The 20,000-nt window shown below is 36.2% G+C and overlaps 1 protein-coding gene across 7 annotated transcripts in view; it reads left to right on the top strand.

Annotated features, from left to right (window-relative positions):
• LOC135219392 (tyrosine-protein phosphatase non-receptor type 4-like) overlaps nt 1–20,000 on the top strand; it is a 523,112-nt gene that overhangs the window by 163,164 nt on the left and 339,948 nt on the right. For all 7 annotated transcript variants that reach the window (XM_064256132.1, XM_064256131.1, XM_064256135.1 and 4 more), the window contains one exon: nt 15,898–16,017. In XM_064256132.1, the coding sequence (XP_064112202.1) occupies nt 15,898–16,017 (120 nt within the window). The remainder of the gene's footprint in view (nt 1–15,897; nt 16,018–20,000) is intronic.

Raw genomic sequence — 20,000 nt, 5'->3', positions numbered from 1 at the left:
GTGTCCCATGGTATTGCGACATCAATGAGTGATACTCTCTTCTTGATTTTGTCAGTGCATTGGTTTGCTGTGCCATTCCTCTGTTCTGTTTGTCATTCTCCTGTCTCAGTATATTTCTGGGTCTTCTACTTTTATCAGTCCTTCCCATGCACTCTTGAGCCACTCGTCTTCACTGGTTTTCAGATATTGCCCCAGTTCTCTGTTCTCGATATTATTATTATTATTATTATTATTATTATTATTATTATTATTATTATTATTATTATTATTATTATATTTATTTATTTATTTCCCTTTGAACCTACCGTAGATAGAATGTTCGAATATAATGAAGAGAAATTTTTATATCCACATGTCTCACTTCAAAGTGAAGATAGCAGATATAGGCATACAAACGAGATCAAGAGATTATTTCGATAATGCATTATCTTAAGGGATATGAAACTAATTATAAGATAATAAAATGGACGTTTAAATAAATTCGCATTTGGCATTGGAATGGAGAGAGCTGGGGGACAGGCAGAATTAACCTGTGTAATTGTAGTTGTCCACTCTCCATATATCACCTCCACAGTCTTGCTTGCTCTCCTAGATCTTAGATTTCTCTGCTTTTGCATTTAGGACGAAGTATTCAATGGTGGCTATTACATTTGCATACATCACTACTAGAAATAATTTACAATTGCTTCGATCCATTTTTAAGTTTATTTTTCAGGAATTATTTCTTGGAATTGTTTGTACTGAAATACCCGCCTACAACTGTTAATCTTTCATTGTTTGTAGGTTGTCATAAGTCAACTCTTAATTGTGTTTTGAACTTTCTATCGTTTCTGTCCATTGCCAATTTTTCATTTATGACTATTTTTCTGATAAAAAGGTGATTTTTTCGTAGACTTTCATTACATATGCATCTATTATTTAGATTTCCTTTCCCCTTTCTTGTTGCTGTAAGTATTTTGGCAAATTTTACCACTGTCTACCAACCATAATTCTTTTAGATTCTTTCTCAAAAGAATAATAATTAATCGATTGCAAATATTCCAAGTATATTTATACACATTTCTCCTCTCTCGTTCTCTTCTCTCCTCTGCTCTCTCTCTCGTCTCTGCTGCTCTCTCTCTCTCTCTCTCTCCTTTGTAAACCTGTTCATCAGAGGTTGATATATATAGCTGGATCGCACGGCTGACTAGATGACTAAACGAAGGATCAAGTTTTTTCCTGTATCCCTCCGGCCCCCTTCTTTGTTCCCTCCTCTCCTCTTCTCCCTTTCCCCACCCCTCCTCCTCCTCCTCCTCTCCGTCCTCCTCCTCCTCTCTCTCTCGTAGTAGCCATCTTGCTTGGTGAGACGTACCCGCGTGAAGTCACAATAATCAACAGATATCACAAGTTTAACATACGACTAGAATTTGAGAAATATCTAGAAGTGTTCGTGAACTATCGGTGATAAGATTAGTGTGAAAATAGTAGGATAAAGCGTCTTCTAAGTTAGTTTATCAAGTGTAATAACTATAAATCAGAACAAGATGGCAGTAAGTTCCAACTGCGGGAAGAGGTGGCGTAATTTGGCGTGTTTAGCAAATTCGCAATACGATGAGGTAGCAGGAAGGGAACTGGCATTTCTCATCTATGAAATCAGCAACAGTCCTAACCAAAAAGATACAAAAGCATTCATAGATATATTAGAAGGATATAATCCTTCAAACTGGAACAAATCTAATGAAAACATCTTGAAAATAATTGAAGAAGTTCCAAATAAAATCCAAGTGGTCAAGAGACTCATAAAGAAAATATACATAAACCAACATATTCGACAAAGAAAAATGAATAAGGTGAATCTTGTGAATATCCTAATTGATGCATTAGGAAAAAAGAATGCCAAAAGCATGCAAACTGTGTAAGGTTTGGTATAGCATAGTCAATCCACAAAACCTAATCAGAAAATGTGCTGCATGCAACATTCCGACCCATCCACAGTGTGTGAGGTAATACAAGATTTGAGAAAAGATACAAGAATTTTTTGTTCAACATGTCTATCATGGATAGACAATGGTTATTAAATCAAAATTGAAATGTACAAATAGTTGAGGATGAAGAAGAAGAGGAAGAGGAAGAAGAAGAACGAAAAAGAAGAAGAGGAAAACGGAAGAGGAAAAGAGAAGTAAACAAAAATGAAATGACAGAAAAAAAAATAAGGAAAACAAAGAACAAGATAAAAGTATGGATGCAGAAATACTCATTGATACTACATATGAGGCAATAAAGCAGCATACCTACGAAGAAATAAATTACGATATGACAACAGAAAAGCAAATCCCGAAGAGGCTCTACCCAGATCTATACAATGACGGGAAAGAGGAAAAAATAGACAAGAAAGAACAAAATCTGCAATCTTTTGAAAAGAGGGAATTGCAGATTTGGAGAAAGATGTTACTACAAAACATCCTAAGATATGTCAAAACTATGAAATATATGGTAAATGTGCATACTTAGATGGATATGGGGATGATTGCAGAGATCTGCATCCAAAAATATGTAAAACCTAAATGAAGGAAAAGGATGTAAGTTCGACAAAAAAATGCAAATATATGCACCCTGTAGCCATGAATCATAATCAAATAAATAACCAACCAAGTAATAAAATCCAAAATAAGAAAGAAACAAATAAAGAGAGAAATCAAGAATATCAGGTAAAAGAGAAAAAGCAAACCACCAATGAGATATGCAGAGGTGTCAGCAAAAAAATTTCAAAGCATCAGCTCCGAAATTCTACTCAAGAGATAATAACTGTATTTATTATGCAAGAGGATATTGCAGAAAGGACGGAGAAAATTGCAGATTCAGACACAAAATGAATAATTATGATGAAGGAAGATCAAATATTATGGAAAAAGTTGGATTTTTTAATGTCAGAATTTCTGGAAATGAAAAAAAAGAACAACATACCAGAACAGGAAAGAGACATGGGAAAATCCTTATTACTACCAGTATTAAATGAAGGAGAAAACACGCAAACCATCATAGTGATGAATGCGCAGGGTTTAGTTACGAGTAACTCAAAAAAGAAAAAATAGAGTACTTAGAAGAAACTAACCCAAAAATGAAAAGAAAATAGATATAATGAATATAAGTTGAAACCTGGTATTTCCCAAGAGACTGGGAATGATGATCAAATAAAAGGGTTCCAAACTTATAGATCAGATAGAAAAAAATAGGAATCAAGGGGGAACCGCAATATATGGGAAAGACAAAAAAACAAGGAAAAATATATGAGAAATATAGTAACTCAGAATGTGAACTAATAGCGGTAGAATTTGAATCTGAAAAATTGATGAACATAGTAATATATAGACCCCCTCTAATACTAAAGAGTTTGACTTAATAATTGAAAAATTGGAATGATATATGTAGAAATCACAAGGACTGGACTATTCTCCTATCTGGTGACTTCAACGTTTCCTTTCGTAGAATGGAAAGAAGAAACGAATAGGAGATTGTGGTTGTACTTATACATATAAAAAAGAGAGTAATAGTAGTGCAGAAGATAAGAGGCAATTTGAAAAGCTATTAGATATGCTACTAGAATACAACATTCAACAAATAAATCACCTGCCAACAAGAAAGGAAAATACTTTAGACCTAGTATTTGTGAACGAGATGAATTATGTTAAAGAAATAATAGTTTATAATGCGAGTATTTCAGACCATAATGTCATAGAATTAACAGTCATTCCAAAGCAAGTGAAAATAGAGATAAGCAAGAAAATGAAAAAGTGGGAAGGATATGGAAAATACAACTTTCTACAGTAAAAATATAAAATGGTCAGAAATTAATGAAGAATTAAACAAAGATTGGGATAACATTTTCTTTAAGTGATGACATAAGGGTAAAATACGGAGATATTATAAAATATTGGAGAAAAATAGTGGAAAAATATATACCGAAGAAGAAAAGTAAAACATCATTCATGCATACCAAGAGACAGAAGGATCTTGTTCCAGAAAATCAGAAAGTGGAAAAAAAGGTCTTGCAAAAGAAAAAAAAAAAAATGCATGGAAAAGTTATAGAACTAAAAAGTAAGATAGAAAATGCAGAACAAAAGATTATACAATCAAAAGAAAATGAAAAAAACGGGACTTGGAAGAAAAAACCCTACCCTATAAATATCAAGCAAAACCCCAAAACTATTATACTCATATGCGAAGAAGATGAATAAAAGAAGAATAGAAATAGGCCCTCTGAGAATTGAAGGGAGATTAACGAATGAAAAAAAGGAAATTTGCAACATACTGGCAGAACGATATAAGAGAGAATTCACCCCTAGAATAGATAATGAAGATAATGATATAGAAGTAAGGGATGAAAATAGTGAATATTTAGCTGACATAGATATTAATGAAGCTGATATGTGCAGGCTATTAATGAAATTAAAAATGGAGCTGCTGCAGGGCCTGATGGAATTCCTGCTATTTTGTTAAAGAAAGTAGTTCATTCTATCGCAAAGCCACTTGCAATATTATTAAGACAAAGTGTAGATACAGGCAAGATATATGATGAGCACAAATTAGCATATATTACCCCTACTTTCAAAGTGGATCAAGACTAGAGGCAAGTAATTATAGGCCTGTGAGTCTAACATCACATATTATGAAAGTGTATGAAAGGGTAATGAAGAAAAAATATTATGAAACATTTAATAAAAAATTAATTTAATTTGTTTAATAAAGGGACAACATGGTTTCGTACCCGGAAAAAGTACACAAACCCAACTGTTAGTCCACCTGAGAACATATTCAAAAAATATGAAAAGCGGAAAATGAAACAGATGTGGTTTATTTAGACTTTGCAAAAGCTTTTGATAAAGTAGACCATAATATATTAGCGAAGAAAATTAGAAAACACAATATCGTGGATAAAGTAGGAAAATGGTTAAAAGAATTTTTTTCACAACAGAAAACAGATAGTTATTGCAAACGAACGAGAAATCGGATGAAGCCAAGGTAATATCCGGTGTGCCGCAAGGTACGGTGTTAGCTGCAATACTGTTTGTTATTATGATGAAGACATAGACAATAATGTTAAAGATTCGGTAGTGATAGTTTCGCAGATGACACAAGAATAAGTAGAGAAATTACTTGTGAGAAGATAGGAACGCTCTACAAAGAGACCTTAACAAAGTATATGATTGGGCAGAGGTAAATAGGATGGTATTTAACTCTGATAAATTTGAATCAATAAATTATGGAGACAGAGAAAGAAAGCTATATGCATATAAGGGACCATATAATGAGACCATCACAAATAAGGAAGCAGTTAAAGACCTTGGTGTGATGATGAATAGGAACATGTTATGCAATGATCAAATAGCAACTCTGTTGGCAAAATGTAAAGCAAAAATGGGAATGTTGTTACGGCACTTCAAAACAAGAAAAGCTGAACACATGATTATGCTTTATAAAACATATGTTCGTAGTCCACTTGAATATTGCAATATGATATGGTACCCACACTATCAAAAGGATATTGCACAAATAGAGAGTGTACAAAGGTCCTTTACAGCTAGAATAGAAGAAGTTAAGGACCTAGACTACTGGGAAAGACCTACAATTCTTAAAAATTATATAGTCTAGAAAGAGAAGAGAACGCTACATGATAATTCAGGCATGGAACAGATAGAAGGGATAGCAGAAAAATATCATGGAACTAAAAATATCAGAAAGAAGCAAGCAGAGGTAGCTTAATAGTGCCCAAAACACTATACCAGAAAAAAAAATAAGGAAAGCACACAGGACATTAATCCACTACGCACCAGCATCGATAATGCAGCGTCTATTCAATGCGTTGCCATCTCATCTGAGGAATATATCAGGAGTGAGCGTAGATGTGTTTAAGAATAAGCTCGACAAATATCTAAACTGCATCCCAGACCATCCAAGATTGGAAAGATGCAAAATATACCGGAAGAAGTACTAGCAACTCTCTGGTAGACATTAGAGGTGCCTCACACTGAGGGACCTGGGGCAACCCGAACAAGATGTAAGGTCTGTAAGGTAAGGTCTCTCTCTCTCTCTCCTTTGTAAACCTGTTCATATATATAGCTGGATCGCACGGCTGACTAGATGACTAAACGAAGGATCAGGTTTTTTTCCTGTATCCCTCCGGCCCCCTTCTTTTGTTCCCTCCTCTCCCCTCTTCCCCTCCCCCTTTCCCCACCCCTCCTCCTCCTCCTCCTCCTCCTCCTCCTCCCCTCCTCCTCCTCGCTGTTGTTGCTTTAGTCTAGCCATCCAGTTTCCATGGGATTCGTGACGGTCCTGTTTCATGCGCCATGATCTTGATTAATTGATTTTTTTCGCTTGCTCGGGGAGTAAGCCTCCAAACTACTTTGCTTTTCTTGTCTTTGTTGTTGCAGTTGTTGGGGGGCGGGGCTGGATGTAGGAAAGGTCTATGGAAGAACCTAAAAAGGTGTGAAAAAGGTGTTTCTCATTGAGTTAAAGATACTGGAATTTTAGGATAGCATAGTTACGATGTATTTATTAGAATGAAAATGTAAAAAATGAATAATGTGCATGTTATACTGTACAAAAAGAATTATATCTAATAAAATATTGCGTATTTTAATTTATGTTAAAAGTAAGGAATATGTTTACAACTTATGCGTGAGCGGTAAATCTTGCACGCATCCTGATTAAGCTGGAGGTCGGATCACGCCATTTTTTTTTCTTAACTGTAAGCCTCTTCCTCTTACATTGGGTGACTCCGGAAGATGTTAACGTTCTGGTATGTAGCAAGTCGCTTTGGGATGCGGGTGCGAACCCCATACCGCACTCCACCTTACCATAGTAGTCGACTAAGTGATAGGTACCCTATATTTCAATAGGCCGGTCGGCTATTAACCATTAGACCTAAGCCTCGCTTGTATTTTCCGATTTCATAGAATTTCTGTGCGAATCAAACGTCCTTCAACTAAGGAATCATTGGCTGATCATCTCTCTCTCTCTTTCTCTCTCTCTCTCTCTTCTCTGTATTATGTAATCGCATCCGTTATGCATGTCAACCATCCTATAACGTCCAGTGCACCTGTTCAGAAATGAAATTAGGCAGGTCCGTGGGTCTCATTTCCTGGCGAGCGAACCACGATGCAGTGCTGTCCTTCGCTACGATCCTAACGCATGACGTAATTCTCGCTCGATATAGAATATCAAATCCGGTTACGAATTCAGAGTTGACATCATTATTTTCAATTGGCACCCTAAAGTTGAATAGCATTCGAAAGGGTTGGGTGGTGGGCATGGCAAGGTAAGACTCTCTCTCTCTCTCTCTCTCTCCTTCCTTGGTGCCTTGGAAATATCTTTGTCTCCGGGGTGGGCATCGCAAAGCAAAACTCTCTCTCTCTCTCTCTCTCTCTCTCTCTCTCTCTCTCTCTCTCTCTCTCCTTGAAGCCTTGGAAATATCTTTGTCTCCGGGGTGGGCATCGCAAAGCAAAATCTCTCTCTCTCTCTCTCTCTCTCTCTCTTATCCTTGTCTCCGATATGAGAAAACGATTCAGTTGTAAGCGCTAAGGTAGATGTCGTAATTCGCTCTAGAACATAGTAATCATATCCTTAACTAGGCAGTAAGTGTTATGCTAGGATGTTTTTACTCAGTAAAAGTAGTTTTAACTCGAGTGTTGTAGATCCTTGCGAGTCTAATTGTCGGACTTGAATTCTGTTAGTATCCATCTGCTCTCTCTTTGTTGCTAATAAATGATTAGGTAATTGTATAACACGTCTGCTACCCTACGTTATATAAAGTTGTTACTAGACGTTGCTTTCGTCATTTGCGTGTTTTGATGCTGCTCGGACAGTCTGTCCTTGTCTTGCGCGGAGTCTTAGTCTGAAATGCAGCCTTTGGCATAGCTACGCTTGGACTTGGTGTATCTAATTATTTGGCAGTAGAATAAATTGAGTTATTTACGAGTTGGTTATTTTCATATGTATTCTCCCATAATTATTGGTGTTTACTTTGAGTTTTAGAGATAGTGATACGTGCGTTAAGGTTACCTCTTGCTGGTTTGTTTAAGTCGCGTATTTAAGAGCAGGGTACCTGTATCGTCAGGAGTGAAGGCCTTGTTCAAGTGATTCTGGAGTTGCAACGTTATTTCAGTGAATCAGTTGCATTGCGTCTTTACTTTTAGTTTTCTGTAGAAGAAAACTATTGAGATCGCTTTTTGTCTGTCTGTTCGCCCTCAGATCTTAAAACCTACTAAGGCTAGAGGGTTGAAAGTCGGTATTTTGATCATTCGCCCTCTAATCATCAAACATACCAAATTGTAGGCCTCTAGTCTCGGTAGTGTTTATTTTTATTAAAGGTTAAAGTTATCCATAACCGCTGTAGGTGTCAACAACACAGGCCACCACCGGGATGTGACTGAAAGATTAATGGGCTACGGCTGAGAGTTGTTCCATACAACAGTATACGCTGTACAGAAAACTCGATTGCGCCGAAGTTTCTTCGGCATATTTTTTCCACATTTCGTCTTAGATTTGTGAGATAAACTTTGAGTTCAACGCCCGTAGAGTTTTGGCATGAAATTGCCTGTACACTAATTGCATTGTATATTAATAGGACTCTTAAAAGTGGCAGCTCATCAGTGAAGAACTTTGTAAGTAATGTACTTATTCCTCTCATATCCCTCTTTATAGTCTTCAACTATTGACCTTTTCTTGCTTCATGGACGTCTAACCGTCCCTCTTAGTTCTTGTCAATGGTCGTTACTCTTGCAATTTTCTTCATTTCCTAGCCAGGCTCCCGTTTGGAGACTGCTCGTTGAAATATGATCAGCAGAATTGACCTTGGTCATTTTTGTTTTTTGTGTGTTGTTAATTTTAGGAAGGTTTCACAGAACAGGATTTGCCACGGTAGTTGATTTAATTGCCTCCGAAATATTGTCAGATTTAAATAAACGTTTTTATCTGTAATGAGCGTTTGTTTCGGTAAGCATTCCAATTTCTCTGTTCCAATCAAATATTTTCTGATTCCAATTATGTCGAAGTAGAATATTGCTTTGCCAACCCTTGAGGTTCTTTATGGTTACGTATGGAAGCTTTGAGGGCGGCCCCTCACTGAAATCTGTAACTGAGTGAGGATATATATATATATATAATATATATATATATATATATATATATATATATATAATTATATATATATATATATCATTTGTAGTCACTCAGCTCTATCTTCCTTTTTGAATAGGTAGTTTTCTCCTCATACTCTATTTTAACGTTAACTGAGTACATTTTAATTTTTATTGCAATTTTTAAGTATAATTTTAATTGTGAAATTCAATTGTAGACTGATGATGTGTTGGTGACAACATGAAACGTTTCTTATTGATAAAACACGTGTAAATGACTGTCGTCTGATTAGACACTTTTTCCTTTATAATATATATATATATATATATATATATATATATATATATATATATTTATATATCTATATATATTATATTATATATTACACGGTAATCGTCTACTGTCGCGGCAGCTTTGTTTTTACCATTGTTTTTCGTTAGCTGTTGAGTTATGGTAACTTATCAGTTTTTTTTTTGTAACTGTAATATTCTTGTCCTCTTTATCTAGAAGGCTGGAAATCTATATTAACTTTTTTTTACACATGGAATCATATTAGACTCATTGACAAGATCCATTGAAACAGATATACTTTTTCATTGAAAAAATTGCCATTCTGTGACATCTTGGCTTCTTTCTCGTTGCTTAATTGCTTTTGATGCCTTTGAATATCCGGTCTGGCAATAAATTGAAATATTCGTATTAGAAAAGTACTACTGGGTCGAGAAGCTATGAGTTCATTAAATGGTAGTTGTATTTTACTGATTGTTCTTCGCAGCGTCCCTTCGGCTCCTAGCTGCAACCCCCTGTCATTCCTTTTACTGAACTTACATTCATATTACCATTCTTCCATCTTACTTTCCACCCTCTCCTAACAAATATGTCAGCGCAACTACGAGGTTGTCCTGTTTCAAACTTACGTACTCTTATTTTCCTTTCCAGCGGTGAATGACCTCAGAGGCCTTTGGCCTCAACTTTGTATTCCATTCTATAATCTACCTAATGTATTAACTGTCACTCTTTCAGAACAGAAACGGAAAGAGTATCGCATTTATAGAGTGAAAGAAAACTGCCATGTATTGCTATTGTATGGGACTCGTATACTAAATTTAGTTATGGTGAATAAAACGGTAGATTTCTTCTCGTGGATTCACACTTATTTACTCTTCCAGACAGAATCGGAAAGAGAACCACTTTCATAGCGTGAAAAGAAACCGCCCTATTTTTCCGCTGCTGTGGTGTCGTTTTTGATCGGCGTGTGTGTGGGGGAGATGGGTATTTTTAGCCATTGTCGTGCCTGGTGTCAGCCAAACATTTTGATTGTTTCAGATGATTCTCTTCCAGTACCTGTTTTTCTTTTTCCCCCCCAGGAAATGAGTGACAAGTTTGGGTCAACTTTTGGACTCTCTCTCTCTCTCTCTCTCTCTCTCTCTCTCTCTCTCTCTCTCTCTCTCTCTCTCTCTCATTGAAAGTGGTTCTCTTTCTGTCTATGCTCGTTTAGAGTAAACATGTCTAAATGCATTAGAAGAAATCTACTGTTCATATTCGCTAGAACTAAGGAAATAAAGAACTCTGTGCAACAGACGAACATGGCAGCATCTCGTCATTTTCTTGTTCCTTGTTTAGATAAATTTTTGCTGATTTGACTTATTTTGCTGAAGAACTTGAATTCCACTTCTTAGGTTAGGAAGACGCTTCTGATGCTTATTTTGTTTTCTACCGCCTCGCCCTACCCACTGGGACGCCCCGTTGATACTTTATTATTTTAAAATATCCAGATTTCGTCTTCTTTATGGCGGTTTTTTTTTAATGACCTTCCCCCGGACGCATATTCCCGAACTGCAACCGAATACTGACCTTCTCTGAAGAAGCCGGACGCCATATCTAAGGAATTAACCACAGAATCTTCTTGAAAATGATCTCGTTGTTTTTCCCTCACCGAAAGTACTTTTCGCTTGGAGTCTATTAAAGTAACTTAACCCAACCTAACCTAACTTATTTTAACTTAGGGGCATGGCCAAAAGAAACCTGGGCTGGTGCAATACTAGTATACATCTCGAGAATCTTTTTGAAAATAATCTCATTATGTTTCCCACACCCAAATTATTTAAATAATTCAGGTAACTTATGTAACGTAACCCAACCTAATCTAACCTAGGGTCATAGCAAAAAAAAAGAAAAAAAAAAGGGCTGGTGCAATACTAGTATACATCTCGGGAATATGCTCCATTGGTAGGAAGATTAAACAGGAATCGTAGGTTGACATTTGAGTTTTTATTTACCCTTTGCTTCCTCTGTTATTGATTTACAGGTGAAAAAGTGACAGAGACGATATTTGGAGAGCAAAGGTTAATCTTTTAATCTTTGGTAGGCTACGGAAAAAGCATTGTGATGGATTAGCGCATGTTGGCATTCCCGGGTGGTGATAGCACTCTTGCAGTGCCTGTCAGATAATGCTTTATATATATATATATATATATATATATATATATATATATATATATATATATATATATATATATATATATATATATAGTTATATATATCTTACTATCTAGACTGGGCGTTATGTCTGTCTGTCGGTCTGTCATTCAATCATGACCAAACGGCTGGTCCAATGGGCATGAAATCTGGCCGGGTTATAGTGGGGACCCCTAAAATGATTTATAATTGGGTTTTATCCTCCAAGATCGTACCCTCACCCCCTCCAAAGGGGGTGGGAGTGAGAAGGGATTCCTTGAAACGGAGCTGGTTATGCTCGTGAAAAGGGGCGGGTTATACCCGTAGACTTAGTTACTATACGAATTTATCATGCATAATAGTTATATGAAGCTGCAGATGAATATGCTTTTAGTAATGATTGGTAAATTGCTAGTATATAGCATAATACAAACAGTATGGCCAGCAAAAACTTCAGCATTTTCAGTTATACATTTATTTATGTCCATACAATTCCCATCTTCATGGTGGCACAGAAGCATAACTTGTGTCCCACCCTCAAGATGGGATTTGTTTCCCAGAATGCTTTTGATGTACAGAAATACATTTATAACTGGAAATGCGGAAGTTTCTGTTGGCCATATTGTTCCTTCCTATTAATGATTCAACTTTCTAGAAGCGACATTGCCATTCATTATATATATATATATATATATATATATATATATATATATATATATATAATGAATGGCAATGTCGCTTCTTTAGAAAGTTTCAATATATATATATATATATATATATATATATATATATATATATAATGAATGGCAATGTCGCTTCTAGAAAGTTGAATCATTATTAGGAACAATATGACCAAATATATATATATATATATATATATATATATATATATAATATATATATATATGAAGTATGTATGTATGTATGTGTATGATATTTATAGGCCATTTTCCCCTTGAGGTGATATGCTCCAGGGAGTGTTCTCGGGGAGTAAGCCTACAAACTACTTTGTTGTTGTAGTTGTTCTTGTTCTTTTTGGCGGGAAAGGAAAAGCCTACAGATTTCTGAAAAAGGTGTTTAGCGTTGAGTTAAAGAGATAGCAATTTCAAGAGGATAGGATATTTATGATTTGTTTATTAGAATAAAGATGTAAAAAACAAGTAACGTTCATGTTAAACAATACCGAACAATTATTTCTATTAAGATATAGCGTATTTATTTTTATTTTTGCTGGTTAAACAATCGGCTGTTTGACCTTAGATTTTAGTATGTGCCCCAAGTAAGCTGAAAGTCGGATCACGCCTTGTTTTTGTATGACGATGCCAGCCCCCTACTCTTTTCTTCTCTACATTGGTCGTGACGCACAGCAGTTGACTAAATACCAAATATATACATTGATTATGGCTTAGTTCAACAGTTATAGTGGAATTTAACGAAACGTTTCGAAAGCGTTCTTACCCTATCGGAAATCGAACTTGGGCACAAAAACCATTAAAATTGTTGCTGGGTGAAATGAAAACGAAAAGTACCGTCACTCTTTTTGTATTGTTGGAGCGTCCGAGGCCTGTTCAAGTCTGCCGTTCATTTGTACATGCTTTTAAGTGTTTTCGTTTCAAGGCATTCATGTTTATGCTTCAGGGAATGAGTATGCAAGAACTTGCTTCCCGTAATAGCATTTCTCTTTGCTAACTAATTTCAGTTCCGTCCAATTTTTTTTCAAGAACAGTTGAATTTAATATTTGTCGCCGTAAAAAGTACCGCTTTTAATTCTGGAACCTTGATAACAGGAATGCGACGCTCTCTTTTATTGTTTATATGATTTTACTTTTCCTAACATTTTTGGGCGAACTGCATTTCTTTTCGCCGCGATTTTAGACATTTTCAAAGCCTATTTCGTGAGGTTAATGAGGCATTCAATTCAGCGTTGGGAATATTAACAAGAATACTTTTGAGTTTTAAGGCGATTCAGTATTATTATTATTATTATTATTATTATTATTATTATTATTATTATTATTATTATTATTATTATTATTATTATTATTATTATTATTATTATATTGGTCGTTATTGTTTTTGTTGTACTTAGCAAATCACAATGATATAAAGCTATATAAATTCATGAGATTGTGAGTTATTATTTATTTATTCATTTATTTATTTTATTTTGTCTATCACAGTCATCCTATAATAATAATAATAATAATAATAATAATAATAATAATAATAATAATAATAATTTTGTTGTTGTTTTTCTGTTGTTGGGTTTATCAGTCCGTAAATGATATAAAGCTATATTCATTCAAAGTGCCTCTTCACTGTGGATCTTTCTTCCTCAGAATGTTGAGACACGTTAAGGTTTTTTATTTAAATGATTATTTGTATATAACAGAGTGCCTGTCTGGTCAGGTATGACGTAAATATTTAAAGTAATTTTGCAGCTGCGTCGTATGTACAGTGGATAAAATCATTGTTCTATGCATGCATATATATATATATATATATATATATATATATATTATATATATATATATATATATATATATATATATATATATCGAGCTACAATGTCCTTTAATATCTAATTCGCTCTACCTCAAGGAATTAATATATTTTCATATATGCTTAACCGAAGGGGAATTTTTTTCTCGATAATAGATTTGCCTGGACCGGGTGGGCGCGAACCTATGGATCCTTTCAAACCCAGGAACGTCAGTGAAGCTTTTCCTACTACACCACCGCGAGAGGTTAAAAGTTCATGTCGCCTCTCACCCTCATATACCTTTCGCGCGCAGGTAATTAGTTGGTTTGGAGACAACATCAACCCACCTCGACTCCGGTAGTGTTTGTAGTGCTTTTGACAGCACGTAGCCAATCTATAAGTCATATTACATTCCGTGATTCATATACATATCGAGCTACAATGTCCTTTAATATCTAATTCGCTCTACCTCGGAATTAATATATTTTTCATATATGCTTAACCGAAGGGGAATTTTTTCGATAATAGATTTGCCTGGACCAGGGCGCGAACCTATGGATCCTTTCAAACCCAGGCACGTCAGTGAAGCTTTTCCTACTACACCACCGCGAGAGGTTAAAAGTTCATTTTTTTTTTTTTTTTTTTGTCGCCTCTCCCCTATATACCTTTCGCGAGCAAAAAGGTAATTAGTTGGTTTGGAGACAACATCAACCCACCTCGACTCCGGTAGTGTTTGTAGTGCTTTTGACAGCACGTAGCCAATATGAGGGTGAGAGGCGACATGAACTTTTAACCTCTCGCGGTGGTGTAGTAGGAAAAGCTTCACTGACGTTCCTGGGTTTGAAAGGATCCATAGGTTCGCGCCCTGGTCCAGGCAAATCTATTATCGAGAAAAAATTCCCCTTCGGTTAAGCATATATGAAAATATATTAATTCCGTGGTAGAGCGAATTAGATATTAAAGGACATTGTAGCTCGATATATGTATATGAATCACGGAAATGTGATATGACTTATAGATTGATTGGCTACGTGCTGTCAAAAGCACTACAAACACTACCGGAGTCGAGGTGGGTTGATGTTGTCTCCAAACCAACTAATTACCTGCGCGCGAAAGGTATATGAGGGTGAGAGGCGACATGAACTTTTAACCTCTCGCGGTGGTGTAGTAGGAAAAGCTTCACTGACGTTCCTGGGTTTGAAAGGATCCATAGGTTCGCGCCCTGGTCCAGGCAAATCTATTATCGAGAAAAAATTCCCCTTCGGTTAAGCATATATGAAAATATATTAATTCCGTGGTAGAGCGAATTAGATATTAAAGGACATTGTAGCTCGATATATGTATATGAATCACGGAAATGTGATATGACTTATATATATATATATATATATATATATATATATATATATATATATATATATATATATATACATACATAAATATATATATACATAAATATATATACATATATATATACATAATTATATATATATATACACACACACACAATACATATATATATATATATATAATATATATATATATATATATATATATATATATATATATATATATATATATATATATATATATATATATATATATATATAAATGCGAACGGGCGTGGGAAGGATAAACATTTATAAGAATAACAAGAATAAAGAAATTTAACGAATAAACTATTGTATACAGTCATCGAAAAATAGGGCAGCGTATTTGCAGTAATTCTCACTCAGATTTATAATAGGAAATTTTTATGAGAAGAGAACTCCAAGCTCATGCTATAATGTCTATTAAGCTTTAGGTATAATTCTCATTTTTCACCCTCTCTTCTCTGTCCTCAGAAACGCGCCAAGGGCCAGGCGCTGCTGGACCTTGTGTTCAACCACCTGGAGCTCATCGAGAGGGACTTCTTCGGCCTGCAGTACCTCGAGGCTTCTACCGTCGCCAGCGAGAACCCCAGGGTAAGATATCACATTGTCTGCTTGTGTTCGTCATCTCCTGACAGTGGTCTAAACCGTAACCACCGCTACGATTAGATGTGAATTTTCCTAACTCTTCTGTCTTGTGCTTGACACGGGTTGAAATCATAATTACCATGAGACACCATAATGAATTACGAATTGTGTCAGCTCTTCTATCTCTTATGCTTACAGGGGTCTAGATCATAATCATCATTTTGGTATTATGAATTTTGAATTGTCTCAGCTTTATTTTGTCTCGCGGAATTGAGTTACCTCGTGATACTAATCGCAGTTACCATTACAATCATATATTAAATTATGTGACTTCTCTCCACTCTTGTCTGCTTAGCGCAGTTTATGCTATCTCTGGGCAGTTCCGAACTGTGTGCGCTATCTTCGGACATTGGTTTACTCGCAATCATTTGTGCTATTTGATGATTTGTGACTCCTCTGTTTCATTCCACTCACGCTCTCTTCTGACAGTGAATAATTTCTCTCGTTTTTTTCTTATTTTGTGCGATGTACGCTATCTCCTGACAGTTTCCTAAATCATTATCACCATTGCGATTAGATAGATTGTAATTTCTCTGCACCTTCTTCACTTATCGATTATCCCCACTCCTCTCTGCGTCGTGCAGTTTACACTACCTCCAGGCAGTGGTCTAAAGCATAATCACCATTAAAGTTGGAATAATTATGTGTCCTCTCTTCTATCTCGTATAATTTCAGCTTGAAATCTAATCTGGTCTACATCTGCATCTAGGCCTCATCGCTATCATTTTTTGCTTACTCGGGAAGTTAGCCTGCATACTACTTTTGTTGCTGTTATTGTTGTTCTTGCTATCCGTTTTGGGGGAAGGGTAGGAAAGGTCTATGGGAAAGCCTGAAAAGATCTGAAAAAGGGTGATTCACGGTGAGATAAAGATACAGGAATTTTAGGATAGGATATTTATGATTTATTTATTATAATGAAATTTTGAAAAAATAAGTAATGGGCATGTTAAACAGTACAGAAAAATTCTTTCTAATACAGCATATTTATTTTAATTTTGGTCGGTGAAACAAGGCTCTATTTGACCATAGATTTCAGCACACATCCCAAGTAAGCTGGAGGTCCATCATACCCTGTTTGCACTTCACATTGGCTGTTATCTGCAGCTTGTATAATATCTATATCAAATGCTTTTGTAACCCGTTCTAACCATCTCACTCAAATCTAGAAGATCTCGAGTTGAGTGAGTCTTCCCAATTCTGGACGTCGTATCTCTCTTCCCTACACGATCTTCCCTACAAACTGGCACTGTCTTGTAGCATTTAGTGGCTGTCCGTCTCCACATAGCCGTGCTCATTATGGCTTAGTATTTGGCCAACACCTTGTAATGCGGTGGGGGGGGGGGGGGGGAGTGGATGAGGGGCTTGGGTCTTTTTCTAAAGGGAATTTCGTGTTTTCTATACATGCCAGTAAATTCGATAGTAAAAAAAATTTGAATATATATATATATATATATATATATATATATATATATATATATATAATATATATTATAATATATATATATGTGTGTGTGTGTGTGTGTGTGTGTGTGTGTGTGTAATTGAATCACGAAAATATGGAACGTGATGAGTAAATAAATAAAACAGGATAGAGAAACGGTGGAATTCTGCAAGGCCTTTTATTTCAACTTCGTGTCCTTTACGTACAGAGAAGTCGAAAGGCTTTGCAGAACTCCGTCGTTTCTCTTTCCTTCGTGGATTTGTCTTTATTATAATTTCTTTTCGCCACCATACATGTTTTCACGTAGAGAAAGGTGTTAGATTTCTGGCATTCAATAAGTTTTTTTAATGACATTGCGCCTAGCTCCGCCCCACGAATTTTCAGTGGGGTTAATAAGCGCTGACTGACTTTGCCTTCATTTAGAGGTCTACTATCCCTGTTACCTAGTTTTGCTTATCGGCCTAACAGTTGCAGAGCAAACGTTTATGTATAAGTATCTCTTAATTACTGGATACTTTTCATTTTATTTGTGCTAATATTTACGAGCCATTCCGCACGTAAGCGCCAGGTTCATAAAGTAATAAAGTATATGCGCGCTGAATGGATTTTCATTAATCCGGAGTCCATTACGCCAGCTTTGGGATTGCTCTCGTCCATAATCATTGTATACTGAAGTGATGGACGCGACAGATTTCATGTCCGTTGCTGACAGAATTAGTATACACTTTGAAATGTATTTGCTTCATAGAAATGAGGTTCAGATGTAAAGTGAAAATTGGTTGGTTGGATAACGCGGGTTAAAACCTTCATTACTTACCATACAAACAAGTTTACACAATATTCTTGTTCACGTGTTCATGAGTATAGACTTAAAAGCATGTGCAAATGTTAATTAGATAGGACATTTAGATTCTAAAATATTTTAGGATAGTTGGGTATGATATATTCAATTAAAAATTATACAATACACACATAGGCACACACACACACACACACACCACACACACACACACACACACACACATATATATATATATATATATATATATATATATATATATATTAATAATCTGAGATGATCTGATCTTGTTTGTCCTCCCGTGAATGACAGTAAGGGAGACATGACACAGCCACCCACTCCCTGCAAACTGGTTTGTCCAGCCCAGGTGGGGCCTGGATAGGCAGGGGAACGGGAGAATAGGGAGACATCCACCCTCCTCTTGCAAACCTGTTTGTCTGCTTGGTTGGGAGACAGCAGCCCTTGGTTCCAGCGCGCGAAGCACGCGCCAACAAGCTCGTATATTTATAGATGAAATAGATAGATAGACGAGAATCAGTTTATACTAATATGTCATATATCCTTCGTTTCAAGAAGTTGGAGGAAGTCAGATACTCCGTACAAATCAGTGTTGTCATCCTCAAATAGTACTCTGTAAGGCCATTTATATTAAGAAATGGTAGTATGTATGTATATACTATATAAAGTCAAGTATATCTTAGTTTTACCAGACCACTGAGCTGATTAACAGCTCTCCTAGGGCTGGCCCGAAGGATTAGATATTTTTACGTAGCTAGAACCAATTGGTTACCTAGCAACGGGACATACAGCTTATTGTGGGATCCGAACCACATTATATCGAGAAATGAATTTCTATCACCAGAAATAAATTCCTCTAGTTCCGCGTTGGCAGAGCCGAGAATCGAACTTCAGACCACCAGATTGGTAGCCGAGTGCGAAATCCACTCGTACAACGATGAACTTATATATATATATATATATATATATATATATATATATATATATAAATATATATATATGTCGCATACTATGAATTCATATCCAGTAAATACATCTCCTGTCACGTCAAGCCACTATCCGAGAGACTAACGTCGTATAACACAATATTGACATTCCATCGCTTGCTTACATTCCACCCTCCCCCCCATCCCCCGCCTCTCAACTAACAAGGGGACAGAACTCGTCGAAAGGCCGCGGGGCAGAGACCAATGCGATTGTTCCCAGGAGGACTTCCTCCGTAGGGGGTGTAGTGTCGTCATTGTGCCTCACGCGGTGCAGTGCAGGCATGACCTAAGGTTCTTTGCAGGGTCCCTTCGGTCCCTAGCTGCAACCTCTTTCATTCCTTTTACTGTACCTCCTTTCATATTCTCTTTCTTCATCTTACTTTCCAACCTCTTTTTAACAATTGACTCATAGTGCAACTGCGAGGTTTGCCTCCTGTTACACCTTTCAAACTTCTTTCTGTCAATTTCCATTTCAACGCCGAATGACCACATAGGTCCCATTCCATCTTGGTATCCGGCCTCTCCTAGCAATTGTTTCATAGTGCGACTGAAAGGTTTTTGAGGCTTTCATCCTGTTACGCCGTTCAAACCTTTCTACTCTCAGTTTCTGCTTCAGCGCTGAATGACCTCATAGGTCCCAGCGCTAGGCCTTTGGCCTAAATTCTACATTCTATTCCATTTCGTC

This window comes from Macrobrachium nipponense, chromosome 1, assembly GCF_015104395.2.
Source record: "Macrobrachium nipponense isolate FS-2020 chromosome 1, ASM1510439v2, whole genome shotgun sequence".
Lineage (NCBI taxonomy): Eukaryota > Metazoa > Arthropoda > Malacostraca > Decapoda > Palaemonidae > Macrobrachium > Macrobrachium nipponense.
This window is presented reverse-complemented; position numbering and strand designations above follow the sequence as displayed.